The sequence below is a fragment of the Nymphaea colorata genome, chromosome 1 (assembly GCF_008831285.2).
Source record: "Nymphaea colorata isolate Beijing-Zhang1983 chromosome 1, ASM883128v2, whole genome shotgun sequence".
Classification (NCBI taxonomy): Eukaryota; Viridiplantae; Streptophyta; class Magnoliopsida; order Nymphaeales; family Nymphaeaceae; genus Nymphaea; species Nymphaea colorata.
This window is the reverse complement of record NC_045138.2, coordinates 22698106-22714467: the sequence shown is the minus strand read 5'-3', so window position 1 is coordinate 22714467 and position 16362 is coordinate 22698106. Positions and strand designations below refer to the sequence as shown.

General features: G+C 39.0%; 1 protein-coding gene across 4 annotated transcripts; it reads right to left on the bottom strand.

The window, feature by feature from the left end:
- Positions 1-57: 57 nt before the first annotated feature.
- LOC116253756 (uncharacterized) lies at positions 58-15500 on the bottom strand. 4 transcript variants are annotated; one of them, XM_031628744.2, is made up of 13 exons: positions 15366-15500; positions 15188-15280; positions 14954-15027; positions 14637-14708; positions 14474-14502; positions 13619-13669; positions 13255-13305; positions 6865-6924; positions 6697-6779; positions 4290-4437; positions 3120-3170; positions 1445-1549; positions 58-576 (listed from the first exon to the last, which is right to left on the bottom strand). In XM_031628744.2, exons 1-13 carry the CDS (start codon positions 15425-15427, stop codon positions 451-453), a joined length of 1005 nt encoding a protein of 334 aa, XP_031484604.1. In that variant the 5' UTR covers positions 15428-15500; the 3' UTR covers positions 58-450. The 4 variants fall into 4 exon arrangements, 3 of the variants coding, with proteins under 3 accessions (XP_031484604.1, XP_031484607.1, XP_031484608.1); XR_004172546.2 differs by having other exon boundaries at positions 438-576; positions 1445-1542; XM_031628747.2 differs by lacking the exon at positions 13619-13669.
- Positions 15501-16362: the final 862 nt, after the last annotated feature.

Sequence of the window (16362 nt, the reverse complement as noted above, 5' to 3'; positions counted from 1 at the left end):
GCGAAGATAGTTAGAACACGACATATCCCAAACACAAAACCTATTGTATCATGAAGATCTCTTAACAACTTGTAACATTTACGCAAAATTCACTTGCAAATGTCCCAATCGCTTCCCAGTGAAAGCTAAAGTAACATTTCGTGCTTGCCAACCCAAAAAAGAAGATTATAATTTAATTGGAGATCTCTACTGTTCTCATGAATCATATGGTACAGTTTCCACCAATCTGTATACTCTCCATATTTTTGAAATAGGAACGTAGAGTAAAACATATCGTCATTAACATCGAACAGAAGCAGCCCAGAAAGTTGGAGGCAAGAAGGAATGGGGGCAGCCACTGGGCTCTTATGACTTATCCAGGCACTGGGTTGCCGGCCTCTCGCTCAGCCGGAACATCGAGCACCAAGGGATGAGATTACTACGTACTACCTGAAGCCAAGCTCTATCTCCTTAGTGTTTGACACGGGTTGCTACGAACTGAGCAGCCCATACAGATCCAGCTTTTGTACAACAAAACGCATGCTTATGGCCCTCCCTTTCAATTGACAAGGAAACATTTGGAACATGTCCAGAGATCTGCAAATAAGGGCAACATAGGGATTACTTATGAACTTTGAAAAGACTACCATAAAATACTGTCCGCAGATCAATATTAAATGACTCCGTATTGATTGATTTCTGATGGGGAAAAAAGAAACGAGAGAACTCGCATTTGGTTTCTGGAAAAGACAATATTGCACCAAGTGAGGTTTGTGGAACTTGAAGTCAAAAACCATAACATGAACAAGGAAATGATGGTTCTAATCATTCCAACGAATTCTTTTTTCTAAAGTCCATACAATACTCTAGGAGAAATAAAATAAGATGAGACCAGAAAATGCAGAACCTAAACAAGTAATTTCTGTCGATAGGAGTTTGTTAGAAACTTTGAAAACTGTTTTTTTGGCTCAGAACCGATATCTAACTGGGAAGACTAAAATGTTAGAAAATGTTTTTTCTAGTTTACACGGAAATGAAAGGTTTGTCTGCACATATTTTTGTTCAAGTGAAGACCAAATTTACCAATAGTAAAACAAAAAAGTGTATCCCAGTGTGTAAAGCAGTCGTTCTAAATGCTTCTGGAGATTGAGGCAAATGGTTGCCAGTTGTAGGATGAACGAATCTGCATGGTGAGGTTAATTATCTATGTAACGATTTATGAAAGCTAAATTCAACTAAACCATTGAAAGAAGCAAACATAAAGAATTTCTAAACTGAAAACTTCTACTATGACAAGGGTAAAAGCTACATGAGTTCTCATCCAGCAAGGAGCTTTCCAAGCCCAAACATAGATCAGAGGATCCCCGTGCAATTTGGTTGGTTCACCTATAGATATTACCTAAACGAATCCAACTTGTCAATGTAACTGCCTACACTGGAAAATCATACCCGTTGTAATACATACCTCTTCAAACAATGAGAGTGGTCCCCAGTGATCATCAGTACCAAATAAGAATGCAATTTGATCCTGCTTCTCTCTTACGAACTCCCAATCTCCTTCTTCTGAAAACTAATCCATGTCGCAGATGGTGATGAAAAAGAAAATAATATTATGACTTCACAAAGTGCAAAAAGCGGCACCAAGAAACGGGCTGCGGACAAAAGAAACTAACAGATAAGGCATTTTATCAAACCGACACATACATATTAATGCATCCCACCATCATGACATCAGATAGCTGTTGACTAGATAACATAATTTCTCAAACCCACCAGGTTATAAATAAAATTAGAACCTTATAAAATATACTGGTAACCATGATTTAATTAGGAAGCAGAAACTCAAGAAGAGAATTTTGTTTAGCTAGTTATAGTTCTGGTTCATGGGCTTCTTGATACAACTCATTCCCATCATCACATGCTGCAACAACAGGAAGCAAAACAAAAGACATAGGAGGTCATCAATGGTCTCAAAAAGCCAGGGTTTTACCTTCCTAGGTGCAGCAACTTCATTTAAGTAAAGTGAAGAAATATAAAGATCATCTCACTTACTCCCTCCTTTTTTAATTCCATGCCTAATTGATCATGTTAGCAGTCAACGCTATCCTTAAAAAGACAGATTCTGTCAGGCATCAAAATTCAGTCCATGTACAAGTTTCTTCTTGTTCAGTGGGAGCGACGCAGGCAAGAAAAATATTTGCTGGATAAACAAGATGGAAAGCTCAACTTGCTTGGAGGAAGTTCTTTTCAATTGGGAACAGACTGCAACAAATTGTTAGATTCAGACCATAGTCATAACAGATTGTTCTCAGGACACTCCCACTAAGTGTATCTTCAAATAACCTTCAAACATGCCCAAAATCTTGAAAAATAAAGGACACAACAGAAGAAATAAATAAAAGGGATTTTCTCTCAATTCATCCCTAATTTTTGGATTTCGTAAATTCATCCCTGCCTTATTGTGATTAACAGATCCATTTGCACTTCTAATAAAAACCCATCCTTTCATCCACATGAAAAGTACTTTTCAACACCAGCAATTCATTCTTTTCTTCCCAGTCCCAACTGTATTTATATCATTTGATTAGAAGGAAAATCATTTTTAAGAAAATGAACCTTAAAACTAGTTTGCAATTCTTAAATACAAGGCAGGGTTGGATTTAAAGACCACAAGATAGAAATAAATATGTTAAATAGAACATAAGATAAGCATGAAAATGAAGAAGAGAAATATGTCAATAGACCATATGGTAGGGATGAAAATGGAGAAGACAACAATAGAACACAGGAATTGATAGATGGATTGTTAACTTAAAACCAAGAAAGGAAAGTTAACGTGCAATGGACTTCTTTCGGCAAAAAAGCCAGAAATGATTGAAGACACTTCTAGCAGGCAGAAAAGTCCATAAGGAATAAAAACAGCCATAATAAAAAATAACCATTTAGTTATCCCACTATGCTAAAATTCATCAATTGAACAAGTTTGTGTCCACAAAATAAGATTTAACTAACCCAGAAGCTAGTTACCAATGGTCTACTTGCTTGCATCACCAGGGGCGAAAATGGAAGAGATACTTTGAATTTAAATGTTGTGATTCCTAGAAACGTAAAAATAAAGGAACTGCAATTGCCTTCACTACCTTTTCAAATTCCGTCATTGCCATAAAGCACATATTTCGCACTGCATTGTACTGCAAATTGATGCAAGTTTAAGCATGTCAGCTATACAATAGGCTAGAACTGCAAGGCTAAGAGAAACTCATCACACACATGCAAAACTAACACACACACACACACATAACCTTCCATATGTTTTGGAGATATTTTCAATGAATCCAACAATATGATGGATTCTAAATGTTCAAAGCTATAGGAGTAAAAAATCATGATAATTCACCTGTCAATCAGTTTTTTATAGATGTTTTAAAATCAAATGGTCTTAGGTTTATCACCCCATAAAATCCGATTTAATCATCAAAAATCATAATTTTTTACCTTATACATTCTTGGATATCCCAAATTCATGTATAAGGAAAAAGAAGAACCTAAAAATGCCAGAGTGCATGTAAAAAATCACTTCCAGACTGTATAACCCAAAAATCAGATATATTGTGTGTTTTGTGTATGGGGGAGCGAGAGAAGAGGGTACCAAAAGAAAATGCAAGACTTGAGTAGGTTTTAGAAATGCATTACAGACTAGTAAAAAAATAGCAATATTGAAATGAAAATAAAATTAATGCTTTCATCTACAGAACCATATATAGCATCTAAGGAAAATGGTAGAAGTGCAATTGCAAAAACTTAAGTGCTTAACAAAGGTTAATGATCCATCAGCAGACAAGCAACATATCCCATGTTTAATGAACAATTCCTTCTGAATGAAAAGAATTTTAATTGGCATACATCATAATTTTGTGATCTTAACATATCACAGCACCATTTGTGCCCATCCTATCAAGGCACTTTGTTTTATATCACCACACTGCCACACTGGTGTCAAATAGGGACAATGTTTCTTACTATATCATCATTCATATAAATAAGCGGCAATGTGTATTGAAATTGTGTCCTGACATCATAAGAGAATAAATAAGCTGAAGAAATAATCACTCAGAATGCACAGCCTCCAGCACACAAAATGAACCTTATTAATAGCATAGATTAATCATGTCTAGCCTCCATAAACTGACCGACCACGTGCATTCACAGGAAAAGTCTGGCTGAATGTAGGTGAGACACTTGTCAATTGACAACATGAAGAATGACCAACCAACTCTCCATCTATTAGTTGTGCAGAGAATGAAATTTACTTGCAGTAGATGACTGCATGTAGCTTCAACAGCTGTAGTAGACCATTGCTTGCCCATACTTATTCTGACGAGAACCTTGGATGCAAAGCTTGGAATTAATCCCAATACTGCAGCAGTAGTGCTCAAAAAAGTCGATAGGACAGCTGATCTGAAAAATGTAGCTCTTCAGGGGCTCAGTTACTATGAAGTATATATTCACACATTTAGATGCTATAAATATGATGGTTTGGCACTTCCCTTAAAATAATCTCCTACAAACTATTAATATAAGGACAAATCTGGACACCTTTAATGATTAAATAAGGATTTTTAAAGGGATATACATATATTCACACAAAATGCACCTTTCTCTTCTTACTTCCGTGAGGTTTTCTAAGATTCAATTTTTCTTGTCAACTAAAGCTTCAATTATGGGTCATGTGGATTCGCTTGAAACCATCAAGTTGAAGGAGGCCAAACATTTGATACCTATGCTATGTTGCTTGCATGCAATCTAGTTGGATGTCTGCCTAACCCAGCATTTCAAATATATATGAAAATTATCATGTACATTCAAATGGAATGTGTTCTAAATATAACAGTACTGAGTGTATTTTTGTTAAACTAAGTACAAGAATGTTATATCCATATATCAAAACTAGGATTAATCATGTTTTCTCACTTTGTAGAATTTATATCTGTTTTTGTAAAGATTTGAAATTAGCAGTCTGAACCTTTTAAGCATAAAAAACCCTGCCAATTCATCAAAAGCATGATTTGTATGGCCATTCATAGGTTTTATCATGACATGGAGACGAATGCTTTGCAAACGTCACTTTTGGCTGAGATCTTGATGCAAGATGAAAGCATAACCAAATTTTGTAATTGGATCTAGTTAGATTTTCAGTACTTATAAATGGATCCAGGTCCACAATCCATCCCTTTCTCTATATGGACGATGGTTCATTTTGTAAAGACAGTCAAAAAGTTGAAAGAAATGAAGTGTTTGTTAGTTTTCTTATGTTCTTGTTCGTTTGATCTTTGCTTGAGCTTTTAGTTAGTTCAAGTTTAGTTTTAGTTTAGTTGTGAGTGCAGTTGGATTAAGATCAGTTAATCATAATGCTTCTTGCATTAATTGGTATCAGAGCGAAACCTTCACCTTTCCGCCTTCTGCCCTCAGACGGGATGGTTGGGCGAGGTGCGCTGATTCCACCCTCTGGTTTGCCCCTTCCGCCTCTGTTTGAGGCGGAAAGAGGGAAACTCGAGCAGCTCCTCGAGTTACCGCTTGAGGCGCTCGAGGGTTTGGGTCGGTCCCTTTTGGGACCGGTTCAACCTGAACCGGTTTTTGGATCCAGTTCGGACCCGTATCGCCCAATTCACAGGTATAAAGGTTTGAATCTAGATCCAAACCAGTTCGTTCCATCATTTAAGACTGGATTTGATTTGGGGATGCCCATAAATCATGTCCAAGCTCAGGTTCCTTCTCTAAAGCCACCGCCGAAGCCACCACCTTGATCATCATCAGAAGATAGTGAGCAGACCACCACTTTAACATATGAGTGGTGGAACCTTTTGTTCAGTAGATCCAAACCTTGTCCAAACTCTCTAAGGTGAAGAACTATTTTGGCAGAATGAAAGATTTAAACTCGTCGAGGATGACTCTTTTCCAACTAGGGGAGTCTGATGCAAGATGAAAGCATAACCAAATCTTGTAATTGGATCTAGTTAGGTTTTCAGTACTTATAAATGGATCCAGGTCCACAATCCATCCCTTTCTCTATATAAAGGGACGATGGTTCATTTTGTAAAGACAATCAAAAAGTTGAAAGAAATGAAGTGTTTGTTAGTTTTCTTATGTTCTTGTTCGTTTGATCTTTGCTTGAGTTTTTAGTTAGTTCAAGTTTAGTATTAGTTTAGTTGTGAGTGCAGTTGGATTAAGATTAGTTAATCTTAATTCTTCTTGCATTAGATCTTTAGCTACAGTGCAATGCATTTGACAATATACTAACGTGAATAAATAGATGTGCGAATAGAGATTATCATGCACATAATTCAATAAGGGAACCAATGTATCTAAGCCAAAAGGCCAAAAACACATATACAGAATATTAAACAGAAAAACTCAATGTACACTTAGTACTCTATAAGAATGTTGATTAGTCAGGTGCAAACAGATAATAACATGTACAAAATTCAACAGGAAACCCGGATTATATGGAAAAAATAGGCCCAACTAACTAACTATAGGTCTTACTCATAAACAACCCAGATATAGTTGAAAATTTTGATATGATGCCCATGGTGCTAGCTTTAACTATTATCAAGCTCTATTTCTAAAATCATTTAGAAATGAAAAGGAGAGAAAAGAATAAGCAAATTCATACAACACGAACAACAAGAATCTTTCATTAAAAGAAAAGAAATTTACCTCGTAATGATCCTTATTATTGACTGTTGCAATGATTTCTTGTTCAGAGTTAAAAATGGATATAAGCCTATAGTAAATTGAACCTACAGCATGTGACAACAGGAACAACTTTTAATGACAAGGATATGGAGTAATGATTTGCCTAAGTGACTGACATTGCCAACTAACCTGAGAAGAAATTTGCTTAAAAATTTGTAATGATATGTATGCACCGATAGAGTGACCAACCTGCAAAATAAAGGGTAAAAGAAAAGAATTTAGATGCCAGAAATTGTACTGGGTTAGTGGACTTATCACCTAAGTACATCACTATTAGTCTCCCACATTGGTAACCAAAAGAAGTTGCAACTTGCACCATTGAAACTAGGAGTAAATACTCATCATCAAATTGTGGAGGCTACTAAAATTACCCAATCCAAAAAGTTCCATTCAACACTTCAAGCCATAGAAAAGGTTACCATGATTTGCTTGACTAGTTAGGCTTAACATCTTTTATACCATTCAGCCAGTAGCATGCTCTTGTCAAACCCTATGTCACACGGGTGCGGGGTGTGGTTGCTGGTGCGGGATGCGGCAAGATCCAAAAAAAATTAGATGCGGGTGTGGTGAGGACATATATATATATATATGTATATATATGTAAGTAATTTTATTTGTCTATATTAAAACTTTTTTCTATCAAGGTTACCTTAATCTCATACAAAATTCAAAATTTTATTCAATAACATGGAAGAGGAGAGAGAGAAGAGGGAAAGATAGGAGAAGGAAAAAAAACAAGAGAAAATAAGAACGGATGTGGTCAGCAGCACCGTGTCAGGTCGCACCCGCACCCGAGTTGACACAGGTGCACCACCATATTTGGCGCACCCGTGTGACTTAGGTCAAACCTGTAGAAGGAAATGTCTTAAGGGCCCTAACCAGTGATGCAGCCACAAGATTGAAACTTGGGAGCGCAATTCGTACTGGTTGTTCACAATATCCAAAGAACTAAAAGAGGCCATCAGATGCTTGTAGCAAAAGGTCTTCCTGTTTTCCTTGATGCATTGTGAAGTGAGGGTCTAGGGAGAAGGGGAATGAACCACTCTATATTTAGGTTAGGCTGCACACTATTTGTTAAGTTTTGTGCGTATGGAGGCTCGGGTCTATTCAGACCCGATCCACTTGTTTTCTAATCCACACGCCTAAACATACTAGGCGGTGGCACTTCTGTAAATGTTATATAATTTGTGTACATTTTGTTATAACCTGATTAGGTTAATTCTTTAATATAGATTAAGGATCACACGGTTGTTAATGCGTGTGACTCTCTTCCTTCATTTGTCTTCTCTTCTATTTCTTCTTCTCATTCTACCTGATTTCAGACGAAGAGACGTGAATAAGCAAAGATTCTTACATGGTATCAGAGCCAGGTTACCTCGTCCTCCGGTGAGTGGTTTCAGTTTGACGTGATTATCCCTAATCTGCCCTAAGTACTCATTTCTGGCGTGGATATCCCTCATTTCGGTTTCTGCCTTGAATCTTGTGTGATTTACTCTCATCGTTTGCCCTAAATTGATTTGCCCTAATCAATTTGCCCTAATTTCGGTTCGTTTTTGCCCTAATTCTGTTGCTGCCCCAATTTGCCCAGTTTTCTGCCTCAGGTTGTCTGCCCTAATCATCTTTCTTCAGTCATGGATCAGCCGACGCCCTCTCTTCTATCCTCCAGCTTTCTCTCCCAACTTATCTCCCAAAAACTGAATCATAGTAACTATTTGACTTGGAAACGCCAAATTGTTCCATTTATTAAAAGTCATAGACTCTATGGGCATATCGATGGCACTACTCACCTCCAAAATATATTTACCGTGAAGTGAAGAAGACCGTAGTGGGAGATCAAGCTACTGGGGCTTCGGCTGGAAGTGAAACTAGCATTGAATATGATACTCTTACGGCAAGTAATCCTGAATATGATGTTTGGCTGGCCCACGACCAGTCACTTGTCGCATATATTACTTCTACCTTGTCAGAGGAGGTATTAAGAGGCATTGATAATGATTTAACAACTTTAGAATTGTGGTCTACCCTTGCCACAACGTACTCTCAAGTATCGGAAGCACGGTTTCTGCAATTAAGAAGACAATTTCAAGATATCAAGCGTGGGACGCGTACAGTTTTGGAATATCTGAATGAAATCAAAAACGTAAGTGATCAATTTGCTGCCATTGGACATCCTGTCAGCGATAAAGACAAAGTGCAACAAGCCTTGAGTGGCCTGGGAACAGAGTTTGATATTTTTTGCACAGCCTTGGAGGTTTTACCTGTCCTTCCATCTTTTGAAGATATGAAAGCCAAGTTATTTCAACACGAAGCTAGTCGTGTGCAGCGACAGAATTTGATTTCTCCCAACAGCCACAATGTATTGATTACAGGAACACATGCATTGCAAGGGAATCGTACTCGCCATTGGACTCCTCAGGCAGGAATGGGAAGAGGGATTCTCCCGACACCACCAGGCATGAATACTACTGCCGCCACATCTAGAAGGGTTCCGACTTGCTTCTATTGTAATAAGAGGGGACATGTGAAATCAGAATGTTGGCACAATCCTCAGAATAAAAATAATCAAGTCAGGCGTGAAAACAAGGCAGCAGTAGGGTCAGTTTCATCCTCATCTAGCTCAAATCCAACATCAAATGTTTCATCGGAGGTGCAACAACTTCTTATGACAGCCTTATCTAAGCTCCACTTGAAGCAAAATGAGCAAGGAGAGTGGTATGTGGACTCTGGAGCAGCAGCCCATGTTACTGGTGACACAAGTACTTTATCTAGTGTTTTCCCTTATTTAGATCAAGGCTCAGTTGTCACGGGAGATGGTTCCCATCACACAATATCGCACATTGGAAATGCACAAATATCTATGGGTTCCTCTTCCATTCCATTAAAGAATGTCCTTGTTGTTCCAAGTGTCAAGAAAAATATTATCTCAGTGTCCAAACTGATTGATGATACTCACTCCTCTGTTGAATTCACACCGTCTTCTGTTTATGTCAAGGATGCTCGAACCAAGAGGACGTTCGCTGAGGGCACTCGCAAAGGCGACATGTATGTTCTTGAAGAAGCTCCAAAGTTGTCAAAATCTCACCCTTCAGATCAATCCTTTTCAATTCATAGTGAAATCAATGTCGCAGAATATAATAAGCCATCCATTTGGCATGGTCGGTTAGCTCATTGTAGTCAGTCTTTTGTTCGAAGTCTTGTTGCAGACGGGCTCTTAGATAAGTCCAGTCTGAGTTCAGTCAGTGAGTCCAGCATGTGCTCGAGTTGTCATATCTGTAAGAGCCATGCCCTTCCTTTTCAATTAATAAATAAAAGAGCTTCAAAGGCTTTTGACACTATACATTCCGATGTTTGGGGGCCTGCTCCAATTCCTTCTTCTTCTGGGAGTAGATATTATGTTATTTTTATTGATTCATATTCCCGATATACTTGGATTCATTTCATGAAACACAAATCAGAAGTCTTCCGCCTGTTCACTCAATTTCATGCTTTGGTTCAAAATAAATATTCCAGCAATATTGTGCATTTTCAATGTGATGGTGGTGGTGAATTTATTTCTAGTGAATTTACTGAGTATCTACTAGATAATGGGATCACTAGACAAACTTCATGCCCCCATACACCTCAGCAAAACGGAATTGCTGAAAGGAAACATAGGCATATTGTTGAAAGCGCCCTTAGCATGATGCATGACACAGACTTACCTATGACATTGTGGACCGAGGCTTTTCATACAGCTGTTCATGCTATAAATCGACTGCCATTGGCTTTGCTTGATGGAAAATCTCCATTTTTTCTATTACATCAAGAACAGCCGTGTTATGAAGATTTACGTGTTTTTGGATGTGTGTGCTATGTGCATGTTGATGTTTCCTTAGGAAACAAATTTCAAGATCGTGCTGTTTTGTGCAGATTTATAGGGTATGCAGAAAATTACAAGGGTTATAGATGTTACAACCCTAAAACTGGGCGTGTACATATTTCACGGCATGTTATTTTTTATGAAAGCAGGTTACAAGACTCCAAGGCAACTTCTCTGACACTCAAGGACAAAAATGAGTTTTATGATACTTGGTTACATGCTGAAATCTTAAGACAAGGGGCGGAAAAGTTGAATGAACACAAGGAGCAAGTTGTTAATGAACCCGAAACACCTATAAGTAGCTCCTTGGACAGCGTGCCTCCATTTCCTCAGCCCAATGATCCACCTACATATAATCGGTTCTCAGGCCTGGTGTATTCTAGGCGATCAGTTCCTACGACAGATCCACCCGCAGTTCCACGCCAGTCACAACGCGTGAGACATCCTATTGATAGATGGGTGAGCTATAATACTTTTTCTTTGGATTTTCAGTTGTTTATGACAGAAGTCAACAAAAAGGTGGAACCAAAATCTTATCACCATGCGAGTAAGGAAAAATGTTGGGTTGAAGCTATGAATGAGGAAATGACAGCCTTGCATGAATGTCAAACTTGGCAGATTGTTCCTCGTCCAAATGATAAGAATGTTGTGGGTTCCAAGTGGGTTTACAAGCTGAAATATAAGCCAGATGGTAGCATTGATCGACATAAAGCGCGTCTTGTGGCACGCGGGTTCACTCAGCAATATGGGGAAGATTATGATGAAACATTCAGTCCAGTCATCAAGATGGGAACAATACGCGTGGTTATTTCTCTTGCAGTCTCATATGGATGGCCTCTTTATCAGTTAGATGTTAAAAATGCATTCCTTCATGGGATTCTTAAGGAAGAGGTTTACATGGAGCAACCTCCTGGCTATACTACTCATGATCCTCAACAATGAGTTTGTAAATTACAAAAATCTCTATATGGGTTGAAGCAAGCTTCTAGATCATGGTTCGATCGTTTTTCTCATCATATACAACAAGTTGGTTTTCTCCGAAGCTCTCTCGATCACTCTTTGTTTATCTATCATTCCGGAGAAGCTACCACTTGGTTGCTTATATATGTTGATGATATTGTTATCACTAGGAACTCGGCATCACATATATCCTATGTTAAAGATATGTTGAAGCAAGAATTCAAGATGAAGGATCTCGGCGAATTACGATATTTTTTTGGTGTTGAGCTTGACAGGACAAATGATAGATTGACTCTTACGCAGCACAAGTATACCCTTGATGTTTTGGACAAGGCAGGCATGACTAATTGCAAACCCATAACTACTCCTAGTGTTCTAAACACTAAGTTGACTTCATCTGATGGAACTGCAGCATACTCCGATCCTACATTCTATCGCAGTATTGTTGGTATGTTACAATACCTCACTTTTACTCGCCCAGACATAGTATATGCTGTAAATCAGATTTTTCAGTTCATGCATGCCCCCACAGAATGACATATGGATGCCGCTAAGCGGATATTGCGGTATCTCAAAGCTTCTCTTGGAGATGGACTAGTCTACACAAAATGCTCAAATGTTTCTCTTGGACATAGCATATATACATATACTGATGCAGACTGGGCAGGCGATCCCGATGATCGACGATCAGTTTCAGGTTTCTGTCTTTCTTGATTCTAATCTCATTTGTTGGAGCAGTAAAAAGCAGCGTGCTGTTACACGATCCAGCACTGAGGCAGAGTACAGAGCAATGGCTGCAGGGACAGCTGAAGCATCATGGTTACGACATTTGCTTGGAGAGCTTAATCTTCCTATTGCCCAGTCATCATTACTATGTGACAATCAAAGTGCAATAAAAATTGCCTTCAATCTCATTCTGCATCATCGTACCAAACACATAGAGATTGATCAACACTTCATCCGTCAGAAGGTTGAAGAAGCCGAGATTTTGCCTACTTATATATCCACCAGTGAACAGATAGCTGATATCTTTACTAAAGGACTCACAGGGCAGCACTTTTGGGAATTGAAGAACAAGTTATGCATGGTCAAATCTCATGCACAACTTGAGGGGGGCTGTTAAGTTTTGTGCGTATGTTGGCTCGGGTCTATTCAGACCCGATCCACTTGTTTTCTAATCCACACGCCTAAACATACTAGGCGGTGGCACTTCTGTAAATGTTATATAATTTGTGTACATTTTGTTATAACCTGATTAGGTTAATTCTTTAATATAGATTAAGGATCACACGGCTGTTAACGCGTGTGACTCTCTTCCTTCATTTGTCTTCTCTTCTATTTCTTCTTCTCATTCTACCTGATTTTAGACGGAGAGACGTGAATAAGCAAAGATTCTTACACTATTGACCCTTGATAAAACACGTGTTCAACTTTTCTTAAGAAAATATCAGTTTGCTATCTGCACCAAAATGTAATCTATAGGTCTTCAACAAAAGCAAAAACCAAAAAGTATCATCCATTAATACAAGTCAAAGAACAAACCAAGCAGCTCGAAGAGTAACACCATCATCAGAGAGAGCCAAAAGGCACTCAGTAAACAAGATAGTTAAATTTAAGAAAATTATCGAGACCAAAAAAAAAAAAAATCAAGCATTTAGACAACAAGAGCAATCATTCTTAGACTTCAAACATAAACGTACCAACACTATCGGAGTTCTGGTACTTTGAAGCTCTTGATTTACAAAGTCTATCTGGCAAAGAGAAGAGGATGAATAAGAAAATAAAAGAAGAACTTCACCAGAGAAGTAATATGATCCCATGGAAACTAGGAAAAAAAAAAGTAACAGAAACCCTTGTATAGCATATAGAATATTAAATGAGTTGCAATGCACCCAAGCTGATAAGTTCTTCAGATAAATAGATCCTGTGTCACACAATCTATTCCTAATCAATCAGCTAAAGAATTTGACGTTGCCACACAATGGATATGACAGTAATTATACTTGCTCAGAAACTGCCACGTTTGACTACCCAAATAAGCAAAACTGGTCAATAGCTGGACACCTTATGTTTGATTTGATCCTGGAGCGTAAACAACCTTCCTCTTTCCCAGTTCTGCAATCGGGAATAGATCACTTAAGGTACTTTTATCAGCAGAAAGCGTGAAAGATAAATGCACCATATTATGCAAGATTGATTAATAGGCATAATAAAACAATTCAGGTATTAGATGGCTCGTAGGAATAGGAAAGTATAATTGAGACAACTTAGTATAAAGAAAAAAAGAAGAGATTCAAATACAATGTGGAAAATGGGTGGTGGCCAGAAACCATTTACTGGTTATTGATTGAAACTAAAGGAACTCCACAGTACCTGTAAAAAGAACGTCCAGATTCAGAAGATTCAGTGACTAAGCGATGCGCATAAAACTGGAAGCAACCTCTTTTGTTGGAAAACTTGACCAAGAAGAGAGAAAGAAAGAAAGAAAAAAAAAAAAGGCGTCCACTTGCCAATATCAGATAGCGAGGCATCACGGAAAAATTCCCATCAACCAAGTAGATTGCATCTAGCTAGTCATGTAACCGTGAGCCATAAATGTTGAGCTGCCTGTCGCCTATCTCCACACATAAGGACAGAAGACATCATGACAGACGATATTTAATGTTCTTAACTCGTCTCAACTAGGTGTGGTCGTCTAACTCATGAGTCGGCTGAGTGAAATCGTCGGCTCTGTCCAAACCGCGTTACTCAGAACCACATTGAGAGCATCAAGTTAATGCCTTATGGTACGAAAACCAGCTGCTTACCGAAAAGCTATTCTGTTTAAGTAAATTTAACTGACCGAAAGAATTAGCATTTCATTTCATATGCATATCGATTCTTCTCAAGAAAAGAACGCTGACACCCACTGCACGCTACCTTTTGAGTATGGCCAATATGTCCAACCGCTGCTCGTAGCTTGCAGAGTCACAGAAAAGAAACCACAAATTAACATAGAGAAAAGAAACATAAATCAGGACGAGGAGGAGAAACAGAAAAAGAAAAAGAAGAAATGAGAAAGGAAAATGTGCTAGAGACTCGCCTATGACTGAAGCATTTTCATCAAGCATTTCGTAGATTGCTTCAACGAAATCCCTGTAGAAGGAAACAACACCTGAACAAACAAGTCCGCCAAAGTTTATAAATTGTCCGGAAGTGTAACCGACCGAAGAAAATCAAATTAAAGAGATCAAAGCCACCTCATTCTGAAAACCATCAATTTCCTCATAATTATCACATCCCGATCATTATTCGGCTAAAAATTAAAGAAAGAGAGAGAGAGAGAGAGAGAGAGAGAGAGAGAGAGAGAGAGAGTTGACTCCAAAATTCACTCAGCTGAATATCCTAAAAGACAGAAACCTGGATTTCCCGGGATCACCAACACACAAACAGAAGGATTCCTTGCCCGCAACTCAAGCACCTCCGTTTTGAAACTGTAGATACCCAAACAGAAAAAGAAAAATATCAAATATGATAAAGAGACCAATATGACACTAGATTAACGGCATTCTTGATACTCCGTGAGCCCAAAGTCCGAAATATCCTAATATAACATGAAAAATGATTCGCGAAATGAAAGGAAAGAAATCTCACCCAGAGACGCTGCAAATCCGGAAATCGGCGTGCCTCCTCGGACCGAATCGAGGATCCATGCTACGAACTTCAACCACGGGAGGAGTTCTGTGCCTGAAACAAAGGGATTCGAGCAGGATTCAGGAATGAAGAAGCTGACGAAACCTGTCGTCTGAGTTTTCTGGCTTTTCCGGGCTACCTTGGATTGTGAAGGGAACGAGGAGGGAGGAGGCGGGAAAGGCGTGGCCGCCACATCGTCATCTCGGCCGTAGGACCCAAAAAATGCTTGGATGCTGAATTCCATCCGCCAAATTGAAATTGAACACGTCAGCGTCTGAAGAGAGATTCAGAAAATAAAACTTTACAAATCCATGCCCATTCTTTTTATAATATTACACGAACATGCTTAACTTTTAAGAGTTCTCAATTAGAAGCCTAAGTAACATCCACTCATACGTGGTGGATGCTTATACTGACTACTTAACACAAGTTAAAAAAGATTGAATGACTACAATGCCCTGCTAACGTATATCCACCCAATGTCCCCCTCGTTAACATATATACGCCTTAATTTTCCGGCAAAGAGTAAGGCAACCTCTTTTCTCTCCTCCGATCTCTCTTCTTTGTTTTCCATGCCTAATCTGGTCCTCTCCCTCTACAACCTTGCCTTGCACAGCCGTTAGTTGACACTGGCCTTGCCTCCTCTTTTATATGACTCTCGTGTGGTTAAGGCTGGGCATTGAGTCGGGCCAGGCCAGGCCAAAGCAGCCCAAGACTTAACAAACCCGAGCTCAGTCTGGCCCGAAGCTCTTGCCAGCAGTCTATGTCACAGCGGTATGCCAAAATGAATCGTGTACCTGTACCGGTATGCTGGTATGGCAAAACGGGCATGGCGGTATGGGGCGGTACGTCAAATCCGGATCCAGGTCAGAACTGGATCCAAACAACGTTTAAACAACCAAAAACCCTTCGACGCCCCTCTCCTCCTCCCTCTCGACTTTCAACAGAAGGTCTTCGGTGGGCGTTTGGGCAGCTGCAGACCGGTGACGAACGGCAGCCGGCAACCGGCGACGGACGGAAAACGGTGACGGATGGTGAGTGGGCGATGGCAGGTTTTTCGTTTGTTAGTTTTTGTGTTTTTCCCTTTTGATTTTTAGGGTTCCCGACTTCCGATATGCTTCAATGTTGCGAGATTT

Coding starts and splice junctions, on each gene's coding strand:
- LOC116253756 (XM_031628744.2), bottom strand. CDS start 15,427: ATGACGATGTGGCGGCCACGCCTTTCCCGCCTCCTCCCTCCTCGTTCC. Junction 14,503..14,636: donor TGAAAATGCTTCAGTCATAG/GCGAGTCTCTAG, acceptor AGCTACGAGCAG/CGGTTGGACATATTGGCCAT. Junction 13,670..14,473: donor ATATTGGCCATACTCAAAAG/GTAGCGTGCAGT, acceptor TCCCGATTGCAG/AACTGGGAAAGAGGAAGGTT.